At 43.4% G+C, this 23,815-nt stretch overlaps 1 protein-coding gene across 2 annotated transcripts in view; it reads right to left on the reverse strand.

The window, feature by feature from the left end:
• Window positions 1–23,815, reverse strand: part of SMCHD1 (structural maintenance of chromosomes flexible hinge domain containing 1) — a 118,431-nt gene that overhangs the window by 84,444 nt on the left and 10,172 nt on the right. For both annotated transcript variants that reach the window (XM_084780274.1, XM_084780275.1), the window contains 6 exons: window positions 22,809–22,970; window positions 15,632–15,714; window positions 14,943–15,073; window positions 8,135–8,249; window positions 7,914–8,033; window positions 2,609–2,775 (listed from right to left, as the gene is read on the reverse strand). In XM_084780274.1, the coding sequence (XP_084636400.1) occupies window positions 2,609–2,775; window positions 7,914–8,033; window positions 8,135–8,249; window positions 14,943–15,073; window positions 15,632–15,714; window positions 22,809–22,970 (778 nt within the window). The remainder of the gene's footprint in view (window positions 1–2,608; window positions 2,776–7,913; window positions 8,034–8,134; window positions 8,250–14,942; window positions 15,074–15,631; window positions 15,715–22,808; window positions 22,971–23,815) is intronic.

Here is a 23,815-nt window from a genome sequence, read left to right on the forward strand (position 1 = left end):
GAGTGAGGAGTGAGGAGTGAGGAGTGAGCAGTGAGGAGTGAGGAGTGAGGAGTGAGGAGTGAGGAGTGAGCAGTGAGGAGTGAGGAGTGAGGAGTGAGGAGTGAGGAGTGAGGAGTGAGGAGTGAGGAGTGAGGAGTGAGCAGTGAGGAGTGAGCAGTGAGGAGTGAGGAGTGAGGAGTGAGGAGTGAGCAGTGAGGAGTGAGGAGTGAGGAGTGAGGAGTGAGGAGTGAGGAGTGAGGAGTGAGGAGTGAGGAGTGAGGAGTGAGCAGTGAGGAGTGAGGAGTGAGGAGTGAGGAGTGAGCAGTGAGGAGTGAGCAGTGAGGAGTGAGGAGTGAGGAGTGAGGAGTGAGCAGTGAGGAGTGAGGAGTGAGGAGTGAGGAGTGAGGAGTGAGCAGTGAGGAGTGAGGAGTGAGGAGTGAGGAGTGAGGAGTGAGCAGTGAGGAGTGAGGAGTGAGCAGTGAGGAGTGAGGAGTGAGGAGTGAGGAGTGAGCAGTGAGGAGTGAGGAGTGAGGAGTGAGGAGTGAGGAGTGAGGAGTGAGCAGTGAGGAGTGAGGAGTGAGCAGTGAGGAGTGAGCAGTGAGGAGTGAGGAGTGAGGAGTGAGGAGTGAGCAGTGAGGAGTGAGCAGTGAGGAGTGAGGAGTGAGGAGTGAGGAGTGAGCAGTGAGGAGTGAGCAGTGAGGAGTGAGGAGTGAGGAGTGAGGAGTGAGCAGTGAGGAGTGAGGAGTGAGGAGTGAGGAGTGAGGAGTGAGCAGTGAGGAGTGAGGAGTGAGGAGTGAGGAGTGAGGAGTGAGGAGTGAGGAGTGAGGAGTGAGCAGTGAGGAGTGAGGAGTGAGCAGTGAGGAGTGAGCAGTGAGGAGTGAGGAGTGAGGAGTGAGGAGTGAGCAGTGAGGAGTGAGCAGTGAGGAGTGAGGAGTGAGGAGTGAGGAGTGAGCAGTGAGGAGTGAGCAGTGAGGAGTGAGGAGTGAGGAGTGAGGAGTGAGCAGTGAGGAGTGAGGAGTGAGGAGTGAGGAGTGAGGAGTGAGGAGTGAGGAGTGAGCAGTGAGGAGTGAGCAGTGAGGAGTGAGGAGTGAGGAGTGAGGAGTGAGCAGTGAGGAGTGAGGAGTGAGGAGTGAGGAGTGAGGAGTGAGCAGTGAGGAGTGAGGAGTGAGGAGTGAGGAGTGAGGAGTGAGCAGTGAGGAGTGAGGAGTGAGGAGTGAGGCGTGAGGCGTGAGGCGTGAGGAGTGAGGAGTGAGCAGTGAGGAGTGAGGAGTGAGGAGTGAGGAGTGAGGAGTGAGCAGTGAGGAGTGAGGAGTGAGGAGTGAGGAGTGAGGAGTGAGGAGTGAGGAGTGAGCAGTGAGGAGTGAGGAGTGAGGAGTGAGGAGTGAGGAGTGAGCAGTGAGGAGTGAGGAGTGAGCAGTGAGGAGTGAGCAGTGAGGAGTGAGGCGTGAGGAGTGAGGAGTGAGCAGTGAGGAGTGAGGAGTGAGGAGTGAGGAGTGAGGAGTGAGCAGTGAGGAGTGAGGAGTGAGGAGTGAGGAGTGAGGAGTGAGCGGTGAGGAGTGAGGAGTGAGGAGTGAGGAGTGAGGGGTGAGGAGTGAGGAGTGAGCAGTGAGGAGTGAGCAGTGAGGCGTGAGGAGTGAGGAGTGAGCAGTGAGGCGTGAGGAGTGAGGAGTGAGGAGTGAGCAGTGAGCAGTGAGGAGTGAGGAGTGAGGAGTGAGGAGTGAGGAGTGAGGAGTGAGGAGTGAGGAGTGACTCTACAGGAACAAGAGGAGAGGCGGGAGAAGAAGGGAGGCAGCGCGAACAAGGCTCTTCACCACAGCTACTCTTCAAAACACCACCATAAAAACTATCAGTGTCCTCATACCATACTTTAATGATTGTCTATTCTGAAGAACAATTAAAAGTTATGCTATTTTTATTAGAATATATTTGTTATGTATGTAATTTCTTTGGTAGAAAAACCATAATTTTGAGACAACTACTATATATGCATTTAGAGAAGAAAATCTAATTTCTTACATAAATATATCAGGCAATAAACAATGTCAAGAATAAAGCCTTTTTCTTTTTTTCTTTGGTTTTTTGAGACAAAGTTTCTCTGTGTGTAGTCCTGGCTGTCCTGGCACTTGAAAAACCAAAAATAAATAAATAAAAAATAAAAAGGAAAGTCTACACCAGAATAAGGTACAATGTACCAATGCAAAGAAAACTGGACCAAAAGGATACCAAGGACACTTCAATATATATCTAATTATCTTCCGTCTTTACAAAGTAGGGGGCAAGGGCTGGAGAGATGGCTCGGTGGTTAAGAGCACTGTCTGCTCTTCTAGGTCATGAGTTCAATACCCAGCAACCACATGGTAGCTCACAACCATCTACAATATAATTTTATATTCTCTTCTATTCTGCAGGTGTACATACAGGCAGAACACTGAATACATAATAAATAAATCTAAAACAAACAAACAAACAAAGTAGGGGGCCAAAGAGTAAGCCATAAGGCAGGTGTGGGGGCTCAGGCCTGTAACCCTAGCACTTGTGGGCAGGAAGGAAGAGGGCGGCCTGCTGGGAGTGCATTTCCACCCTGCATCTCACAAGAAAGCAGGAACATTTCTTGAATCAAATTACTTACGTTAACTGTCGTGTCCAAAGATGAAAATAGTTTTTCAAGTACTGAATGTGCTCTGGCTGCACCCCCGTAATGACCACAGCAGTGAAGCTCTCCTTCTCTTTCTCCTCCGCAATGAGACTGTGTAGGAATCTTTCATCATCACTCGTAATGTGAACAGAATCAGCTGGCTAAAAGTGTGAATACAAACACAGTAGATTACATCACCTAGAATCATAATTATATTTAAGTGTTAAAGATGATTCAGAAACTTTATTTTTAATGTTTCAAGAACAGTTTTTAATGCTGGGTATAGTAGCACATGTCTCTAATCCCAGGACTGGGAAGGCACAGGCAGACTTATCTCTGAATTAGATGCAGCCGAGGCTACAGAGAGCCGCAGGTCAGACAAGGCTGAGAATGAAATAAGGATCAACATACAGACCCAAAGAAAAGCTGGGATCCATAGCCTGAGCTGATGGAGAAGCAACAGCGTCCCAAAAGCTTGTTATCCACAGCTCATTAGGGAGAGGGTGTTCCTGCACACAGCTCAACAGGGAGGTCACACACAGAGAACAGGGAAGCAGACAGCTGTTAGGAGCACTTTCTGCACACACTATCAACATTTGCACTCAGAAAAAGAAGGAATGTTGCCATTTCCATGAACCCAGCCCAGGGAAGGCACTGCCATTTTCCCACAGGCCTGAGGCTTTAGTCTTTGACAATGGCAGCTTACGTCAACAACACCCATCCACTTAAGACTTCATTTCTCAATCCACCCACATTCTGAAAATCACTGGCATGGAGAGAAGGGAGAGTTCCACAGAAATAGCTGGAAAGAACTGTTCAAAGGGGGTTAGAGAGATGATGCAGCAGACAGCAAGCCCTCTGCTCAGTCCCCAGCACCCACATCAGATGGCTTATGGGTAATCACCCACAGACGCATATTCAAGCACATACACAGCCCCTCCCCGACCCTGGACAAAATTATAGATATAAAAAGAATTATTAAAAACAAAGAAGAAGCAAGTACCACTGGTACCCATGAAGTGTCTGTTCAGATGAAGAGGCTCTAGGTTCCATCCTCAGCACTGGAGGAAGAACAGCAGCAGCGATGCTGTCAACCTGAGGGGTTTCTGTGGCTGAGGCTAGCCTCTGCGAGCATCTCTGAGGGATTATCTTGACTAGGTTAATTCGTGTGAGAAGACCAGGGACCCTGAACTGTGTACATAAAGAGAGCTGAACCCTAGTATCCCTCTGCCTCTGCTCTAGACTGAGGGCACGACGTGGCAGGCTGCCTCAAATTCTTGTCCTGCAATGACATCTCTAGTAGGATGAACTTAAGTCTAGAGCTATGAGCAAAACCAAAGCCACTCTTCAATAGGTTGCTTTTGTCAGCACATTGTATATCACAGCAATAGAAAAGGCAATCAAGAAAACAGCAGCCAATAAATGTATCCTGTCTGTAATCTTAGCACTTACTCTGAAGACTGAGGCAGGAGGATTACTGTGTTCAAGGGTATCTTGGGCTATATAATGAGTAACACATCAGGCCTTGTCTTTGTTACTCTGTTGCTGTGAAGGGACATGATGGCCATGGAAACTTAGAAAAGAAAGCGTTCAGTTGGGGGACAGGGGACAATCATGGCTCCAGAGATTAGCAGAGCCCATGAGCAACCGCACCATGGTAGGGAACATGGCAGCACACAGGAAGGCATGGCACTGAACAAGAGCTGAGAGCTCACATCTGATCCACAAGCATGAGGCAGAGAGAGAGCTAACTGGGAATGACTTGGGCTTCTGAAATCTAAAGCCTACCCACACTGGCACGCCTCCGCCAACAAGGCCACGCCTCCTCATCCTTCCTAAATAGTTGTGCCAACTGGGGATCAAGCCTTCAGACTCGTGAGCGTAGGAGGGCTACTCATTCAAACCACCACATCCCACGCGCAGGTCCCCACATCACAATGCAAAACAGCCTTTCAATCTCAACACAGTTTAAAAGTTCCAAGTCTCTTCTGAGACTCTTAATTGTAACTCCCCTTATAAAACAAAAAAGCAAGCTCTACAGTGGTGGTGCACACCTTTAATCCCAGCCTTCAGAGAGACAGAGGCAGGTGGGTCTCTGTGAGTTTGAGGCCAGCTTGGTCTGCAGAATGAGTTCCAGGACAGCCAAAGCTATAGAGAAACCCTGTCTCAAAAAAAAACAAAAACAAAAACAAAAAAAACAAAAAGGGGGGGGGGACGACAAATTATGCATTTCATGGCACAGAAAGTACATTACTAAAGGGGAGGAAACGGAGCATAATGAAACAACACTGACAAAACCAAAAGTGAAACCCAGTAGGTTAAACTCCAAATCCTGAAGCTCCAGGTCTGGTGTCACAGAGCTTCACTGGTTCTGAACCCTAACCCTAACCCGAAGCCTTCTAGCTTGGCTGATTACAACAACACACTTTCCTCTCTCAACCTTGGTTCCACTCCCTATAATCAGCTCTCAGTGGCAGGTAGCCCAGGATCTGGCATCTCCAACATCTTAGGGCACCCAATGCAATCCAGGATTCACTTTCTCAGATCTGTAAAACAGCCTCTCCCTCCAGGCATCCATGCAAAAAACTCCACCACAGCCGCATGCCTGGTCGCAGTGGCTTTCCTTAATGGCAGAGGAAGAATCTGTGACCTCTTTACTCTTGTACTCTTCATGACTCTAAAGCCAGAACTGTGGCAAGTGGTGCCAAATTAGACTGCCTGGTAGGGATGGAACTGGGGCCATCTCTCTGAATTATATGTGTTGCTGCTCCTTCTTATGATTAGATGATTCCATGGGCTTCAGTTTCACAGGTTGCAGGATGAGCTGGAGTCTCACTCTGAGGGCGCCACTCCTTTCCATTTCTCCTCATCTCTTTCAGCACAAACCAAGGAAGGGCCCAGCGTTAAGTCTCCCGGGGGTACTGTACATTTTGTGTTTCTTGGAGGCCTGCTTAGTCTGGTTCACTACAGCTCTACGTAAGAGTGGTGGCGCATGCCTTTAATCCCAGCACTTGGAAGGCAGAGGCAGGTAGATCTCTGTGAGTTCCAGGCCAGCCTGGTCTACAAAGCCAAGTTCAGGACAGCCACACTACACAGAGAAACTCTGTCTCAAAAAAACAAAAGAAAACAAAAAATCCAAAAAAAGAGTGATGACTAACAAATACAAGACAGAACCAATAGTACTCTGTCTTGAAATCTCTGCAAGGAAATTAGTCCACAACACTTCAGTTTAGCCTCAGACAGACTCTTTAAGGGCAGAAAGTAGATACAGTCCTTGCCAAAATATGACAAGAGTGGTCTCTAGCCCAGCTGCTAAAATAAAATCTCTTGAACTGGACTTTTGCTCAGCATACTGACTTTCAAGCTCACAACTAGGATTGCCCATTAAGCCCTGTTTACAGAATTTAACTGCTTTATTTATTTCAAAGTCTTAAAGTCTACCACATTTCACAAACAAACAAACAAACCCAACTACAACCCAGACAGGTCCTTCATAGCAATACTACAACACCAGGTACCAACTTGTCTTGATTGTTATTATTTCTGTGATAAAACACCATAACCATGGCAATTTATTAAAAAAAACAAAAACAAAAACAAATAAAAACAACATTTAATTGGGTGCCATGTTTTCAAAAGGTAGCTGGGTCCAAGACCATATGGTGGGAAGTATGGCAGCAGGCAGGCATGGTGCTGGTGCCGTAGCTGAGAGCTCACATCTTGATCCACAAGTATGAGGCAGAGAGAGCTTAACTAGGACTAGAACCTGCTTTTGAAAACTCAGACCCAACCCCAGAGACACACTTCCCCCAGCAAGGCCGCACCACCTAAGCCTTTTCCAAACAGTTCTACTAATAATAGTAGAACATGAGCCTAGGGAGGTTGCAAACAAACACAAAACAAAACAAGGAACTAACTGGTCAGGTAGGTACTTCAATGTAAAATCACTGAAATTATATATAATTTGTGAGTCTAATTTCTCAAATAAAAAAATATTACAAACATATTAAAAGTTCAAATTGTTGGGCTGGAGAGATGGCTCAGAGGTTAAAACACTGGCTGCTCTTCCAAAGGTCCTCAGCAACCACACAGTGGCTCACAGCCATCTATAATGACATCTGGTGCCCTCTTCTGGCCTGTAGACACACATGCAGGCAGAGCACTATACGTAATAAATAAATCTTTTTTAAAAAGTCAAATTGTCACAGCTATTCAAATTCTAACAATCTATAATTTGGGGAAAATGTTACACAAAGATAACCAAGAACTATATTTATAATTATAGGGAACTCTTTGAAGCACACTAAATGCTCGAATACAATAATACTACAGCCTTCTGTAGAAATCTTATAAAGCTGCCACATCCTCGGCTGGTCTTAGGCACCAGGCACACATGTAATATATACGCATATTTTCAGATAAAACATTCATACGCATAACCTTCTTAAAATGTGCTGTATACAAAAACATGTTCTAAAATGATTAATACTCAAGATGTTAATGTAGGAAATATAGAATCAGAGCTCTAAATACACATTGTAAAAATACTGCACTGTAAAGAAACTCACCAAAATGTCATTAGTGCCTTTCTCTGATATGTGGGGGTATTTTACTGTTTTCTCATAGTTATACACAACTTATTTTCAAATAAGAAAGACGTTTTTAAGTTGTTTCTTGTATGAGCCTGGCAGTGGTGGCACATGCTAATCCTAGCACTTGGGAGGCAGATGAATCTCTGAGATTGGGGCCCCCTGGTCTATGGAATAAGTTACAGGCTACCCAGGGAAAGCCTGTCTTGAAAAATCAAAAGTTATTTGTGTTTTAAAGACTTATTTTTATTATGTATAGATGTGAATATGGAAGAGACACGTGCAAGTTGTAAGACACTTGACACCAACCTAAGCTCAGCCCCCGTGAGCCACTCCTTCAGGTTATCCTTGGACCGCCATGTGCGCTGGGGCACACGCACACACACTCCATACACACAAAACAAATGAATAAAATGTCAAAAAAATTTAATGCAAATTCCAACCAAGGTCTGCAACTTTTTAAGTAACTTATAAAAAGTTTCCCAAGTTAACTTATATGAAAAGTTTCATCTATAGAAAGGAATATACACACATAAATATATCATTTTTGCTACTTATACTAAAGGAAAACATAACTCATTGTGAGAATCTCTTACCTTCAAGTTCTTAAAACACCAACATCTCAGTAATAAGTCAGAAAAACACTTTGTCTCGTCATGTGATCAAAAGAATACATGCGTAATTTTGAGCTGTAAAAATTTGTACTGTACCTTTCTGTTTCTAATGTATCCACTATATATTGCCTCTTTATTTTTTTCCTTCTTCTCAAAATCTTCTTTAGAAAGCAAAAGCTCATGAACATCCTGGGAGTCTACAGGCTTGCTTATCATCTGTCAAACAATTTAGAAGAGTACATTCATTCCGAACAGTTGTTTGTCAATCCCAAAATGTTTTGATCACTTTTCACTTACAGGGAAATTATTCCACTTACTCTGGCTGACTGCCCAACAAAGAAAACAGCCTGTTTGCCTCCAACACCAAAATAGGAAATATCACTATTCAAGCTGCGAGGTACTGGTACTGGCCGAACATACCCTGAGTGATCACTAAAAGAAAACATTGTCATCAACACAGTGAGAGACAGAAGTAGAAGCATGCTGAGGCATATAATAAAACCCCGCCTCAAAACCTCCCACCACCTAAAAAGCAACAACAAGCAAACGAACAAACAAACAACCTCTACTAAAATCAACAAATGTTTTCTAGGCCTGGGGATGTAATTCAGGGGTAGAGTATTTGCCTAGCATTTGCAAAGCCTTACAGGTGGTGCAAGATCACACACGCATATAAATACACATACATCTTTTTTAAAAATCATAATCAATTCCTTACTAAACAAAATTTAAACAACCTATATTCAGATGTCAAAAGAACAGAGGCCATAACTATAAAGTATAAGAGTATTTCACAAAATATATCAATAAAAACAGTGACAATAAAATAAAATTATTTTTATTATTTAAATTTGCATTTTGGAAAGAATAACTAAAATGAAAAATTCACTTAAGTGGATGGCTCATGAGCAGATCTTATTGGCAGAAGAATGGCATTTAAGGTCTATAGAATCATCACTGCACCTAAACTGTAAGAAACTGCAAAGAAGAATAGACAAAGAGTATTTGGAGAAAGAAATGATGGGCTACATTTTCCAAATATAGGGAAACTTTCTACACAAGATTTAAAAATTGAATTAATTCCAGCCGGGCGTGGTGGCGCACGCCTTTAATCCCAGCACTCGGGAGGCAGAGGCAGGCGGATCGCTGTGAGTTCGAGGCCAGCCTGGTCTACAAAGTGAGTCCAGGATGGCCAAGGCTACACACAGAGAAACCCTGTCTCGAAAAACAAAACAAAACAAAACAAAATTTGAATTAATTCCAAAGAGTATAAAATTATCAAGATTCACAGCTAGATATCAGAATCCAACTATCAAAAGTTAGAGAATGAAACTAAGCTGGTGGTATATGCCTATAATCTCAGACTCCAAGAGGTCGAAGCCAGTGGACCCTGGTGAGTTCAAAGCCATCCTGGCCTACATATCAAGTGCCAGGCCAGCTGGGACAACAAAGTGAGACTCCTCCTCAAAACCAAAAAAGAATTGGAGGGAATGAAACATGTCTGTGCAATAAAAATGTTTAAGCCAAACTAGACTATTATAAATGAAGGTGCTGCTGATAATACCTAGAAAACTTAAAAGCTGAAATGGACATTTACCGCCTGTTAACAATATATTAGTGGGCCTGGAGAGAGACGGCTCAGTAGTTAAGAGCACTAGCTGCTCTCCCAGAGAACTTGAGTTTGACTTCCAGATCCCACAGAGTGGATCACAATCATCTGGAGCTCCAACTCCAGGGGACCCAATGCCCTCTTCTGCCTTCTGAGAGTACTGCACCAATGTGGTGGAGAGACAGAGCTACAGACAAAATGCCCACAACACGTTAATAACAACAACAATAATAGTGATAATACACAACACACATAGAGAGAGTTCTTACATGAATATATGGGTATCAGAAAATATCTGCAACTATAACTCCAGAGGATCAGACTCTCCTGGCCTTACACATACAGTAAGGCACATACATACATATAAAATAATAAATAATAACCGATGGAAGGGCCCACATATGAGTACAGTCACTATAAAATTTCAACTTTTTGCTTGTTTGAAAATATTTATATAAATTTTTAAAGAAATGAACAGGAAATACTCAATGTAAGATTGTCAACCATTCTACAAACACACAAACAAACCTGATTCTACCAAAAAAGACAGAAAGAAACAAACCAAACACGTACACAATAAACAGACTTATCAAAGAAGGAAGGAACCGAGACAGAAGGAAAACAAACTAAGATGCTAGAGTCAATAATGTAGGTGAGTGACAGAGAGATGGATGGATACAGGAGGGGAGTGGCAGAGCGAGAGTTAAGGGTGGCTGTCAGTCACCTCACTTGGGTGCTAGGAACCAAACATCTTTGGTTTTGTTGGGTTTCCTTACTTGTCCACCCACCTGCCAATCAACCCCCCCAGCTACACACCTAGACAGTCTCACTTTGGAGCAGGCTAGCCTGGTAACAATCCTCATTCCTTAAGCATGAATCCACAGCACTGGGGGCTAAAGAGACGGCTTAGCACTATGAACACTTGGTGCTCTCGACAATAACTCTCCAGCACCCACATCAGGAAGCTCACAGCCACCTGTGACTCCAGCTCCAAAGGGTACGACACCCTCTGTGGGCCTCAGTGGGCACTTGAACACACTTGCAAAATACACACATGCTGGTGTTCACACATAAAAAATAAATCTCAAGCCAGGAGCAGTGACAGATGCCTGCAATCCCAGCACTCAGGAAGGCAGAGACAGGCAGATATCAGTGAGTTCAAGGCTAGCCTGATCTTACAAAGCCAGTTCCCCCCACCCCCAAAAAAAACCCTCAAGAGTAAAGGAAGGATATAAGGGAGGATATAGATGTATAGAACAAAAAGTATACTATTGAATCTACTAGCCTCAAATATTTTACATTGGTATTGTAGATTGATGAAAATTTAAGAGTATTTTATTCGACTTTTGCTTTATGTATTGTATATTATGTTAATAGAAACTTAAAACTGTTTTTTGGTTTTTTGTTTGTTTATTTTGTTTTTCAAGACAGGGTATCTCTGTGTAGTCTTGGCTATCCTAGACTCACTTTGTAGACCAGGCTGGCCTTGAACTCACAGTGACCTGCCTGCCTCTGCCTCCCAAGTGATGGGATTGAAGGTGTGCACCACCATGCCCAACTCTAGAAACTTAAAACTGTATATTGTATATTGGGTGAAACTTAAGATCATTTTGCTCAACGTTTACTTAATGTCTTATACATGTGCAACTCATTTGAAAAGGTGATGTACAGTTCTAGTCTTATAAAAGTTAACTGTTATAACTTGTTCAGGATGGTCGGAGACAGAAATTGGTAGCTGATCACTTGTAAATCTTATTAGATACTAAATTTCTTAATTATAGAATAAGCTTTATTTAGTTTCCTGTGTATGTTTTTAAAAGGAATAGATAGATGATGGATAGGATAGTTAGATAGATGGTCTTCAAACACTTCAGAGATCCACAGAAAATGGCATTTAATAATAAAGGGCTTTTATGACAGAGAGACACATCCACTCCTGGCAGCACCTCCAGTCTAATTATGAGGGCATCAAGAAACAATAGTGGCAGATAACCACTGGACTGAGGAACTGTGCTTATGTCTACTGCTGATGGCAGACTTACCGTCCACTATGATCAAGCCTGATACTGAGAATTTGGCTGCCCAGACTTGGAGAGACCAGGTCCGTCAGTCCTTCAGGATTCCTGCTTCAGAGCAGTCTGTGAGACGGTTTTGGGCCAGCGGGCTGAAGACTGGAGGCCCTGACGATGGGGAGGAACCTGTGACTGTCCAGGCAGTCAGCTCTCTCTGTTCTGTCTATATTTTTGGAAGTTGCTTGCCTGCACTTCCTTCATATTAGATAGTAATTCCTTCTCGGGTCTCTGATGGGGTCGAAGACTAGATAGCCACAGTGTTACTATTTTTGAAAAACGCTGGACACTAGGATAAGACTCAGTAGGATAGGATAGTGAAACAATTTCTCCAAGGTTGTCAAATGCAATCTTTGTAGATGAGACTTTTACTGAATAATTCTCATAATTATTTTTATTATATATAGTTTATTATATTTAATAGAAAGGGGGAGATAGATATAGGAGAGATAAACATGTTTTTGTGTTGATCCTAAGTGTGGGATTGGGAACAGACTAGTAAAAGAGCAGGATGTTTATCCCCTTAGAAGTCAAACCACTTCATGGGGGAGCATGGATGTTGCCAGCTGAAAACATCCTAGTAGAAACTCTGAGAGGAGAGATATATATGAGCCCAAAACAAGAGGATGGGGAGAGAGGATCCAGAAGGTCCTAGAAACCCACAAGGTCCTAGAAACCCACAAGAAGAATATTATGATGGGTGAATCTGGACCCAGGAATGTCTGCTCAAACTACTGCACCAACCAAGGACAATGCATGCAGTAAACATTGAGCCCCTACTCAGATCTAGCCAATGGACAGGGCATTCTCCACAGTTGTGTGGAGAGCAGAGACTGACTCTGACATGAACTCTGGTGCCCCATATTTGACCACTTCCCCTTGGTGCGGAGGCCTGGTGGCACTCAGAAAAAGAATAAGCAGGCTACCAAGATGAGACTTGATAGGCTGTGACCATATGGTGGGGGAGGAGGTCCCCTTCTGTCACAGACCTAGGGGAGGGGAATAGGGTGAAAGTGGAGGGAGGAAACAAGTGAGGGGATAACAAATGAGCTGTAATCCGAACAAATAAAATAAATTTAAAAATTGTTATGATTTAGAGAAAAGTCAATGTCCTATCATAGTCTAGTGAAGATAAAATTATAGTTAAACTGTGGGCTACACTAGTACTTTTTTTTTAATCTTTTTTTTTTCCTTTCTTTTTGTCCAGCAGATGTGAAATGCTATCCTCAGACTATAAAACCATAGGGGTGTAGACATTCACATTGGCCTGCATCCCCTCCCTTTTTTAGACAGAATTTTTCTGTGAAGTCCTGGCTATACTGGAACTTGCTCTATAGACCAGGCTAGGCTCAAAAAAGACCCAACTGTCTCTGGCGTGGTGCGCAGTGGCCCGCGCCTCCAGAGGAACTGCCATGAACTGCCAGACTGAGAGCTCCAGGGAGATCTCTAGTCTATACCCGGAGTCCCCACAGAGAAACGGAGTCCGGTGTCGATGCAACACCCACAGGAATTTTATTGGGTCGATGCGCATCGAGGTCTGACAAGCTCTTTCAAGCTGCTGACCCCTGAAAGCAGGAGCAAGTGCTTTTTATATCTTTTTGTAAAAGCAGAATTTAGCAGGCTAGCTAGGAGGGGTAAGTGCATTCCAGGGGGAGGAGCAGTGGAATATTTTTAGATACAGCTGGACCCTCAGTGTAGGTTGGCTGGCCTTGAGTCAAGCTGGACCCTACAAGGGGCCAAACAGCTACAGAACACATAGTGATTTGATATTGATACCTTGGTTCAATATCAATATTGCTTCCTGGCCCCTCCAGAATTGCTGAGATGGAGTGTGTTTACACTGGAATCTCAAGCTTGAGATTAAGATTCTTATCCTGAGAATGGAAGGTGTGGGGCAAAGCTCTAAGTCCCAGCCAGTGAGAAGCATTCCTCCTTAAAACCCTTCCCCACTGCCCACGGTTTATACTTGCCTGTTTCTCATGAAATAAAGCAGGGAGCACCATATACTTCACCCAAGGACGCCTGAGACTGGCTCTTTATTCAACGCTGAAGCCCCAAACTAAACCACTGGCCAGGCAGTTGCTGTGGCCACCGCTAAGGAGCCTCTGTGGTTCAATGGGGCATCAGAGAAGAGAGCCGGGGCTGCCTCTGAGCTACTCGTCCCGCCCAGTCCGGCCCCTGGCCCGGGGCTGCTGTGTAGGAGCTCCCTGCTGGATGTTCCAAAGCAGCTGTTCCATTCCCGCTGAGCTGGCCCTGCGCACCCCGCTGCCATGCCAGCTAAAAGAGCAGCACACTTATTACAGAAAAAAAAATCTGCTTTTCACGCACCCCAGACTAGAACTGAGACCTTGTGCCAGGGACCTCGTTCTGCGCTCACTCAGGACCTCTCTGCCCAGAGACTGACAACAGTACTGGGAGTTTCTGGCAGAGAAGCACGCACTTGTGGCCCAGAGGTATCCACACACTCTGCCACTGCGTGCTGGGAGTAAAGGTGTTTGCCACCCCTGCCTGGCTTCACGTCAGCTTTTTAATCATTCTCTTCCTTGGCTTTGGAACTACTTTTAACTGCCATATATTCATGAAAATAGTAGAAAAGAATGGTTACAAAGAGGTGCTGTATTTGTTATAAGAACTAACTAAAACGTCAGCTCATGGCTGTCACGTGCTTACTGCATGACAGGCACTAGTCTCGAGAGTTTACGTGCTTCTTAGTTCAGTTTTCACAGAACCTTAATAGGTTATGTCCCCGTTTTCTAAGTGCATAAAGTGACAAGTGCCCCACAACCAATAAACACTCAGGTAACTGAAACCAGTCCAAACGAGACCAGAGTCCTTCACCACAGTGTCTGCCAGACAGCACTCGGACTGAAGGCGCCTCTCTCAGCAGGGGCGCTCCCCAGCATGTATCCCATGCTCAACTCCACACCCAACAGCAAAAAGCGAGGAGTCACTCCAAGTCTGCTCACCGGTGAAACTCTGAGTGTGCGTGCTGAGATGGATTACAAGTGTGAGTCGCCACGCCCGGCTTCCTTGTGCTGGAAGCCTTGTCTATAAGTGTGTTCTGGTACAAAGCTGGGTTCTAGTTCCTAACAGCTGTGACAGTCTGAAAAACTGAACCATAAAATAGAAATATAGAACTCTAACGAATCATATGCAACCTAAGCATTTTCAAGTAGTATGAAATGATTATTATAAAGATTATCCTAACTTAATGTTCAATATGTTAACATAACTCACATAAACCTCAGGAAACGCAAAAAGTACTGTTCAGTGAAAAAGCACAGTGTTCTATTTTGGAGTATGTATCACAACACCTTGTAACAAACAAACATGTTGGTAAGATCAAGCCCTGTAACGATTCATTGTTATATAAGGGTACACTAGAGTTCTTACTCTTATTAAAATATGCAGGTTACAATAAGAAGGAAAAACCACGCTTTTTCTAACCTTTCAAAGTCACCGTGTCGTGTAAATTTTGATAGCCTGTACACAGCCCAGTTGTTCAGCTGTTTGGAGGTCATTCCTCTTCCGTTATCTACCACTGCCACAGCAGGTTTTCCTTGTGTCTCATCAAAAAGCTATAAAATAAAAGGACAGGAAGACTCCAATCAGTGCTTAAAACATGAAAAGCTCAGCATGAAATTCAACAGGCTCACTCATGTCCCTGGTATAAGTCTAAACAAGTACAGTTTCCTAAAGGCACTGAATTATGTCTATCAAAAAACCATAGAATTTTTAATGTTTTTTAACAAGGAAATACCATTTCTTAGAATTTAACCTAAGAAAAATAATGGAGGTATATATAAGTATACACTATTCCCACAGTGCTTTTCACAGCAAAAATATAGGAGAGGAAGATCTGTTTAGGAACATTAGTCTGATCCTGTAACTTATACTGTAGCTAACAAAATCCTCTCCATTAATATTGTAAAATATTCATGTCAAGTGTTTACAGTACAGTTAAAAAAAGAAATTATAAAATATGAGAACATAAAAACATGTATAAACACAATATAGATAAAAGAAACTAAAAATTAGTAACAAGACATCAGATATTAGTTCTAGTTTTCCCTTATTTCTAATTTTTCCATATACTAGTAACAAAAGTTACATTTCTTTATGTATAATTTTCTTACCAATTTGATCTGTATTCTCCTAACACCAACATTACGAGAAGTAGCTGACAAGGAATTGTCGATTAATTCTGCAAGAGCAAATGCTGGAAGAGATGGAGAAAACACTGCTTAACCTTTCCATCCCAAATGCTTGTTATGACGGTTCAAAAGGCAGCCGGATCTCTGAAGAACCTTAAAGAAACCACTTCTACTTTCCAAGGAGCAACAGGCATGAAGTAACACCTGCGTCTGCCTAGCCAGCTTCATCACCAACCACTGCCATGGAAGAGTCATCAAGCACTAGCCTGGATGAAAAGACCCTGTAGCCAGTCATTGCTACTTTGTGGTACTTTTTTCCATCTTCTATCCCCCTGGGTCCCCCCTAACACTAGACAGGAGACAAACAAGGATAGAAGGGAGAGAGGATTAGAAAAGACTCTGAAACTGACTTCTTTCCTTTTGTTTCTTCTTTGACCATGGCTACTAACAAACTGCATCCAACCTCCATAAATGGCCAAGAACCACTGACCCCACCTCTCAGGGACCTCCGAAAAGTTCCCAGAATTCCCAAGTCACACAATCACAGAAATTAATGCAGCTGGCAAAACTACACTTTTGCTAGAGTACAAAGTAAATCACAGTCAGCTGCTGGGGACAGTCGAAAGTAACTCCACATCCCGACAGCTGGGATTAAAACAGAAACAGATTCTTACACTATTTCTCTATCTTTTAAAGATACCAAAATTCTAGAATTCTGTTTTTTTTTTAAAGTCAGTATACGGCCCCCCTTCTGTTTTAAGCCATTAATTGTGCTGGGTTTAGCAGGAAATTATAAACAAACATTTTCAATGAAATAAGCACTTTTTAGGTCAGTGGCCAGCTTTTAAGGGGACCTCTCCTCAATTTCAATCTTTATAAAGCTTTGATGGTATCCACAGTTTTTCCTTTTCTGTGGAAAAACCTTTCCACTGGTATCTTTTTACAAGTTGAGTATTATTATCAGTAGGCACTGTGAAAGCAAATTTTTCTTTATCTTCCTCATGTAAAGGGATAGTAAAAAGGCAGTCCTTTAAATCAACTGCTATCATGGGCCATGCCCTAGGTAGTGAAGAAGATAAAGGAATGGCAGCCTGCAAGCAGCCCACTGGCTAGATAATTCACCACTCCTAAATCGTCCATACAGGGCGGAGTCAGAAAGCCCTGTGTGAGTTTGAAGCCATTCTGGTCTACAAAATGAGTTTTAACTAGCCAGAGACCCTGGCTCAAAAAAAAATACAAAAAAGGCAGTCCAGAAAGCTCCTCAATCTTATAAGATTCAAGTCCACAGTTACGCAAGCAGTAGGCAACTGCTGGCTGAGCTGCCTGTAACTGCACAGGAGCTCCAGGGTTCAGCTTTCAAGAATTACCACCATGCCAGCTGGGCTCTACAATGATGCCACAATGGTTTCGGTCATTCATGCTCTTGTAAGTGGCCCCAGTATAGTCACTGGGGTTCAATAGGCTGGACTAGGGTGAGAAGTTTCTTTGGTTTTCACTGGAACCCTATCTGTTCATATCTCTTCAGAAAATCTATACAACATGTTTCCAAGCTAGTGGTTCCCCCGCACACTGGCAACGTTACATTCAATTCATTACTGGCACATTGTTTTATAGTCTCTTCCCTGCACTGCAACCACTCAACTATTTCTCACTTTTATTTCTCTTATTAAAAAGAGACAACAGCAGAGCAGTGGTGGCACACGCCTTTAATCCCAACGCTTGGGAAGCACAGGCAGGAAGATCTCTGTGAGCCACCCTGGTCTACAAAGCTAATTCAGGACAGTCAAGGGTACAGAGTATCCCTGTCTAAAAATCACCCCACCCCAAGAACAGGCAAAGGGGAAAGGAACACTGAGACAAGCTTGAATTTCTTCTGCCTCTAAAAACATATACAATTTATATAGCGATTAACACAGCAAGTACAATCCATGCAAGTTTTACCTAGGAAGCAGTAACAGAAACTGCCCCTAACAGGAGGCTAGACAGCCAGAGATAAAGCTTTCGTTTCACTGATACACACAATAAAACTGACAGCTGTCTGCCTAGAGAAAATATATGAAAGAAATGATGAACATGATCTGAAGACACGGACACACAAAATAAGGAAAAACCAGAAACAAAGAAATAAGAGAACATCTTCTGATATACCGTAAAGGCAAAGCAGAGACTCTCTGTTTATCAATGTGATGACGGCACAGCTGAAAACAGATGCACTGAGTCTGTGTGGCAATTAAGCTAAGTCCTCTGTGTCTTTAAAAATGAACATATCTGTTGGCTACATGGTATCTATTCATAAGTTTATCTCCAAGGAAGTTGTTTAAAATTGTCTCAAAATCAAAATATTTAAGCACCTGTTACCTCCCAGGCACTGCTCTAGGGATAGCACATCACAAAGGTTCTATTCCTCTGCATTCAACATTTTATTAGAAGATGGAAAATAACATGTAATCATGGGACAGGTGAAGAGCTCATCAGGCGCAGGTGCTTGCCGTCAAGCCTAACCACCACCTGAGTTCCGCCCCAAGAGCTCACATGGCAGAAGAAAAGTTCCTCCTGCAGGCTGTCCTCTGACCTCTACATGCATGCTGTGTTGCCAATGCCCTCATGCATGCAAATAAACAAATAAAGGTAAGCTTGAAAACACAATTACAAGCTGAAGACTGTGGCACATGTCTTTATTTCTAGAACTTGGGAAGCAAAAGCTCGCAGATCTCTGAGAGTTCAAGACCAACCTACCAAACAAAGTGAGTTCCAGGACAGTCCCTATTTTAAAAAGAAGGGAAAAAAAGGGGGGGGGGGGGAGATAAGGCTCTGTGGTAAAGAGCACTTGCTGCCCAGAGTTCAGTTCTCAGCACCCACATCAGGTGGCATACAACTGCTAAAACTCCAGCTCCAGGGGATCTGATGCCCTTTTCTGGACTACACACACACACACACACACACACACACACACACACACACACACACACACAGAGAGAGAGAGAGAGAGAGAGAGAGAGAACATATACATATGTAGCTATTCTGATATGAACATAAAAGAAAAATAAATCTTTAAAAAATAATGTAGGGCTGGACATTTGGGTCAAGCGTTAAAAATATTGTCTACTCTTCCAGAGAACCTGGGTTCAATTCTCAGCACCCAAATGGTGGCTCAAATCATCTATAACTCCAGTTCCAGAGGATCCAACAGCCTATGGTACTTCTTGCTTCTGAAGGCATTGCATATATGTGGTGAATAAACATTTATGCAGGCAAAATACCCAGATGTATAAAATAACAGCTTAAAAAAAAAAAGTAGTGTATCCCTTTAATCCTAAGCACTTTAGAGATGGAGGCAGATGTATCTTTGTGAGTTCAAGTCCAGCCTGGTCTAAAGTTCCAGGATAGTCAGGGTTACAGAGAGATACCACAAACAAACAAATAAGTGAGATGCCATAAACAAACAAATAAATAACATTTAAAAGTAAATAAAATAATGTAATCACAGCTAAGTGTGATGATGCAGCACTTGGGAGACAGAAACAGGTAGAGCTCTGTGAGCTTGGGGCCAGATTAGTCTACACAGCAGGAGAGCACCAGGCCAGCCATGGCTACAAAGTAAGATCCTGTCTCCAAAAAAAAAAAAAAAGAAAAAAAAAAGCGTGTGGGTGTGGGGGACGGGACAGAAAACAAGATAGTAATTACAGTAAGTGTGGTGGTATGAATGATGACCCCACAGAGCACTTATCTTTAAATGCTTGGTCCCCAGTTAGTGGAACTATTTGAAAAAGGGTTAGGAGGTATGAACTGTTGGGGTTTGTTCTGGTTGCTATGCAAATGAGCAGACTCATGCACCCCATAATGTTTGTAACCTTGCCTAAGAACTTATTCCGGTTTGACCAATAAAAAGCCAACACACCAGGCAGGGCAAATGGGATGGATAGTGTGGCTAAGGTTCCCGCTGGCCAGAGAGAGAGGTTCTTGGGAAAGTAAGCGGTGAGACCAGAAGAGGATCGGAAAGAGCAGAGGAAGAGGAGGAAGAAGGCCACACCATGGGCTAGGTTGGGAAGCACATGGCAGGCGTGGATGGAGGATTCAGCCCAAATGAAGAACATTAGCAAGCATTTGGGATTATGGATGGGAGGCAGCATGACAGAAATTATTAGAAGCAGATGACACGGGATTGGGGCAGAGAGATATGGGATGCCTGCCCCAATATGGGAGGTAGTTTAGGGGATTAATATCTGCCCTGCCCCAGGTGAACCAAGGCTATTTTAAAATATAACAGGTGTCTGTGTTTTTATTGATTGATAGCAGGTTAGAAAATACCACCATAGGGGCTGGAGAAATGGCTCAGAAGTTAAGAGCACTGTCTGCTCTTCCAAAGGTCCTGTGTTCAGTTCCCAGCAACCACATGGTGGATCACAACCATCTATAATGAGATCTGGTGCCCTCTTGTGGAGTGCAGGCACACATGAGGGCAGAATACTGTATAAATAATAAATAAATCTTTAAAAAAAAAAAAGAAAAGAAAAGAAAATACCACCATAATAATTACAGGGCTAATAATAAACATTTATTAGATCCTATCTTTAAATTAACAGCAACAGTGACCCTGTTGGAAGAGGTGTGTCGTTGGTGGTGGGCTTTGAGGTTGGAAAAGTCCATACCATTGCCTCTCTACCTCTAATTTGTAGATCAGATATAAACGCTTAGCTATACACTTACCATGCCTGCCTGTTGTCCTATTCCCAGCATGATGGTCATGGACTCCACCCCCTGGAACCGTCAGCCCCAAATCCTTTCATAAGTTGCCTTGGCCAGTGTCTTGTCACAGCAGTAGGACAGTAACTAAGACTGTACGTAAATTCTACAGCGTATTAGAAGGTAGTACATGCTCTAGAGTAAAATGAGCAGAGGATCAAATAGCAAAAGAACAGGTATACAAATAATTAAAACAATATCATTTTGTTTGTTTGTTTCTTGAGGCAGGGTTTCTCTGTGTAGCCTTGGCTGTCCCTGGACTCACTTCGTAGACCAGGCTAGCCTCGAAATCACAAGAGATCTGTCTGCCTCTGCCTCCCTGAGTGGTAGGATTACAAGCATGGAGACATGGCTCAGTGTCAAGGGCATGTGGCTGTTCCTCCACAGGACTCAGGTTGAATTCCCGGAATCCACACAGAAACTCACAACTCTCTGCAATGCCAGCCCACAGGGTTCTAACAGCCTCTTGTGGCCTCTGTGGATTCTGCGTGCACATGGTAAAGCCAAGCATACAGGCAAATACTCACATACATGAGGTAAAAAATAATGATAATAAAGAAAAGGCTGATTTCCATGCCAGCCTTTCTAGTTAATGGTAGCTTCTACAGACATGTAAGAAGGTGAGGAGAGGGGAGGCTGACGGAAGCCTTGGAAGCAGACATGCTCACCAGCAGAGAGAAGAAGGAACTAAGATGAATGGTCTGAAAAGTAGGTAGAAAACATGAGAGGTGCTGCCAAACGGAGCAGGTCAAAAAGGGAGGTGAGTCACGAAAGAGCTTTCCAGCTGTCTACTAACACCGCTTCTGCACTTAATGAATGCAAAATACATTTAAAAGATCTGAAATGACAGACATCGAAGTTGGAGATGATTATACTCAGGTGGTAGCAACATGGTTATTTTTCACCTTCTATTCACCTAGCTATGTTTTTCTAATTTCTAACAGTAAAATATATTTAAGAAAAAAGAATTTTAATATAGTTTATAATGAACATGTTAATAGCATAAAGTACTTTGGCAGAATCTAAGAAGAAGATCTGGTGACCCATTCCGTATGTAGTAGACAGCCTGTAAGGATGAACCAAGCAGGCTGTAGAGGTTTGGAAGGAACTAAAGACAACAGACACACAGATTTATTTTACAATGTTCTGTGTGAATTTACACAGTAGGGACTGGTGACAAATCAGCAGTAGAGTGCTTAGCCTGTGTGTGCACGGCTCCAGGCTTAATCCAGAGTAAATAAGTAAAAAATAAATAGCGGATGGGAAAATGTATTTTCTTAACCGGAGGCAATTTATAGCCATCAGGAAGAATAAATTGAGAGGAAAGTAGGCAAAACATAGAAAGATGTCTAACTACAAGATCCCTCAGCGTACTAAGGCACATCAAGTCTACTTATGGGTTAAAGGTGACGATTTTGACTTTAGAGTTGACTTCTGGGCTAGGGCAATGGCTCACTGGGTCAAACACCTGTTGTGCAGTCCCCAGGGCCCAGGGAAAAGCCCATGGAGTGGCCTGCGCACACAGCCGTCCTCCCTGTGCTGCTTCAGCACGGACCAGAGTCTTTAGAAGCTTCCAGTCTAGTTACCCTGGCAGCCACAGCAGTGACTAACAGGACCCAGCTTCCAACATGGCAGAAAGGTGAGGAGCTGTCTTCTGACTTTCTTCACATGCACACACACTCCACACACAACTCAGGGAAACAGACTGGGGCTGCGGGACAGCTGCTGCCGCTGAGGAGAATCTAAGCTCGGTTCCCGCCCGGCACACTGCCTCTAGTGCCAGCCCCAGGAGAACTAACACCCTCTTCTGGTCTTCCTAGAAAACCACGCTCACATGCTCTGCGTCCACACTAGTACATACACATATACATGAACAAATAAAAAAAAAAATTAAACAAATCAAACCCCAAATTCAGTTGAATATAGACAAAGAAACTAACAAAGTTGATCAAAATGAGTTACCATAGCTTGTAATAAAGCAGAGTAAAGGAAGCGGAAAGGAATGGCAGACGTGAACACAGGATCAACCTGCACACATGGAAGACGTGAACACAGGATCAACTGCGCACATGGTGGACGTGAACACAGGATCAACCTGCGCGCATGGAAGACGTGAACACAGGATCAACCTGCGCGCATGGAAGACGTGAACACAGGATCAACCTGCGCACATGGCAGACGTGAACACAGGATCAACTGCGCACATGGTGGACGTGAACACAGGATCAACCTGCGTGCATGGAAGACGTGAACACAGGATCAACCTGCGCACATGGCAGACGTGAACACAGGATCAACTGTGCACATGGCGGACGTGAACACAGGATCAACTGCGCGCATGGAAGACGTGAACACAGGATCAACCTGTGCACATGGCAGACGTGAACACAGGATCAACTGCGCACAGGTTACTTACGCAAAGGGTTCTGCCCTTCGCTCGCGTAGTACTCGTACATGCCACTTTTAACCAGAGTGTCATAGTGAGGGAGGAAGTCGATTCTTTCTTTTGTCGCAGTCAATAGTGATTGGTCAACTGACTGTAGCAGGTACAGAGTGACTCCATCTTTGACAGTTTCCTCTGTAACCAAGAGTTAAAAATTATACAATCAGAAACTCAATGAATTTATTCTGAATATGTAATTTGTATCCATGAAATGCACTTGATGGCATAATTAAGCTGTCAATAGATCTATTTACAAATTCCAGCTGTAAATATAAAGAACATGAATAGAACAGGCATAAACATTTCCACAAGTTTAAAGTGCTCAAATAAATATTTAAACGTATTTGCTTGTATGTTTCCTTGGTGTGTGTGCATGCGCACATGCCAGCACACATGTGGGAAAACGCATCTCACAGTATGGTGTACAAATCAAAGGAAATCTTTCTGAAGTCAGTTCTCTATGAGGGTCTGGGGATCAAGCTCAAGTTGTCAAACTTTTGAAACAAGTGTTTTTATGTGCTGACCCGTACGAGTGGTCCTTGTTTAATTTGCTGTTTGTTTTAAGTCAGGGTCTCCTGACAGAACTCCAGCCGGCCTCCTGAACGCTAAAATTACACATGTGCCCATGTGTGTAGCACTGAAATGCTTGTTTTTTTTTAATGGATACTGACTGGGTAACACTGACTGGCCTGGAGTTCACTGTGTAGACAGGCCTTGAACTTAGGGAGATCCTTCTGCAGGCTTACAAGTGTACATCACCATGCCCAGTATGGCTTGTTTGCTGTTGAAGCAAGATCTCACTGCAGCCTGAGTGTGTCTGGGACTCACCATACAGCCCAAGGTGGCCTCCAACTCTGGGCAAGTCTCCTGCCTCAGCTTCCTGAGTGCTGGGATGATAGGTGTAAGCTACCATAACAGCTGAAGCACATTTCTTTTTTATTTTTATTTTTAATTTTGTAAAAAGCCATCATAGATTGAGC

The sequence above is a fragment of the Acomys minous genome (assembly GCF_964271855.1).
Source record: "Acomys minous genome assembly, chromosome: 4".
In the NCBI taxonomy this organism is placed as follows: domain Eukaryota; kingdom Metazoa; phylum Chordata; class Mammalia; order Rodentia; family Muridae; genus Acomys; species Acomys minous.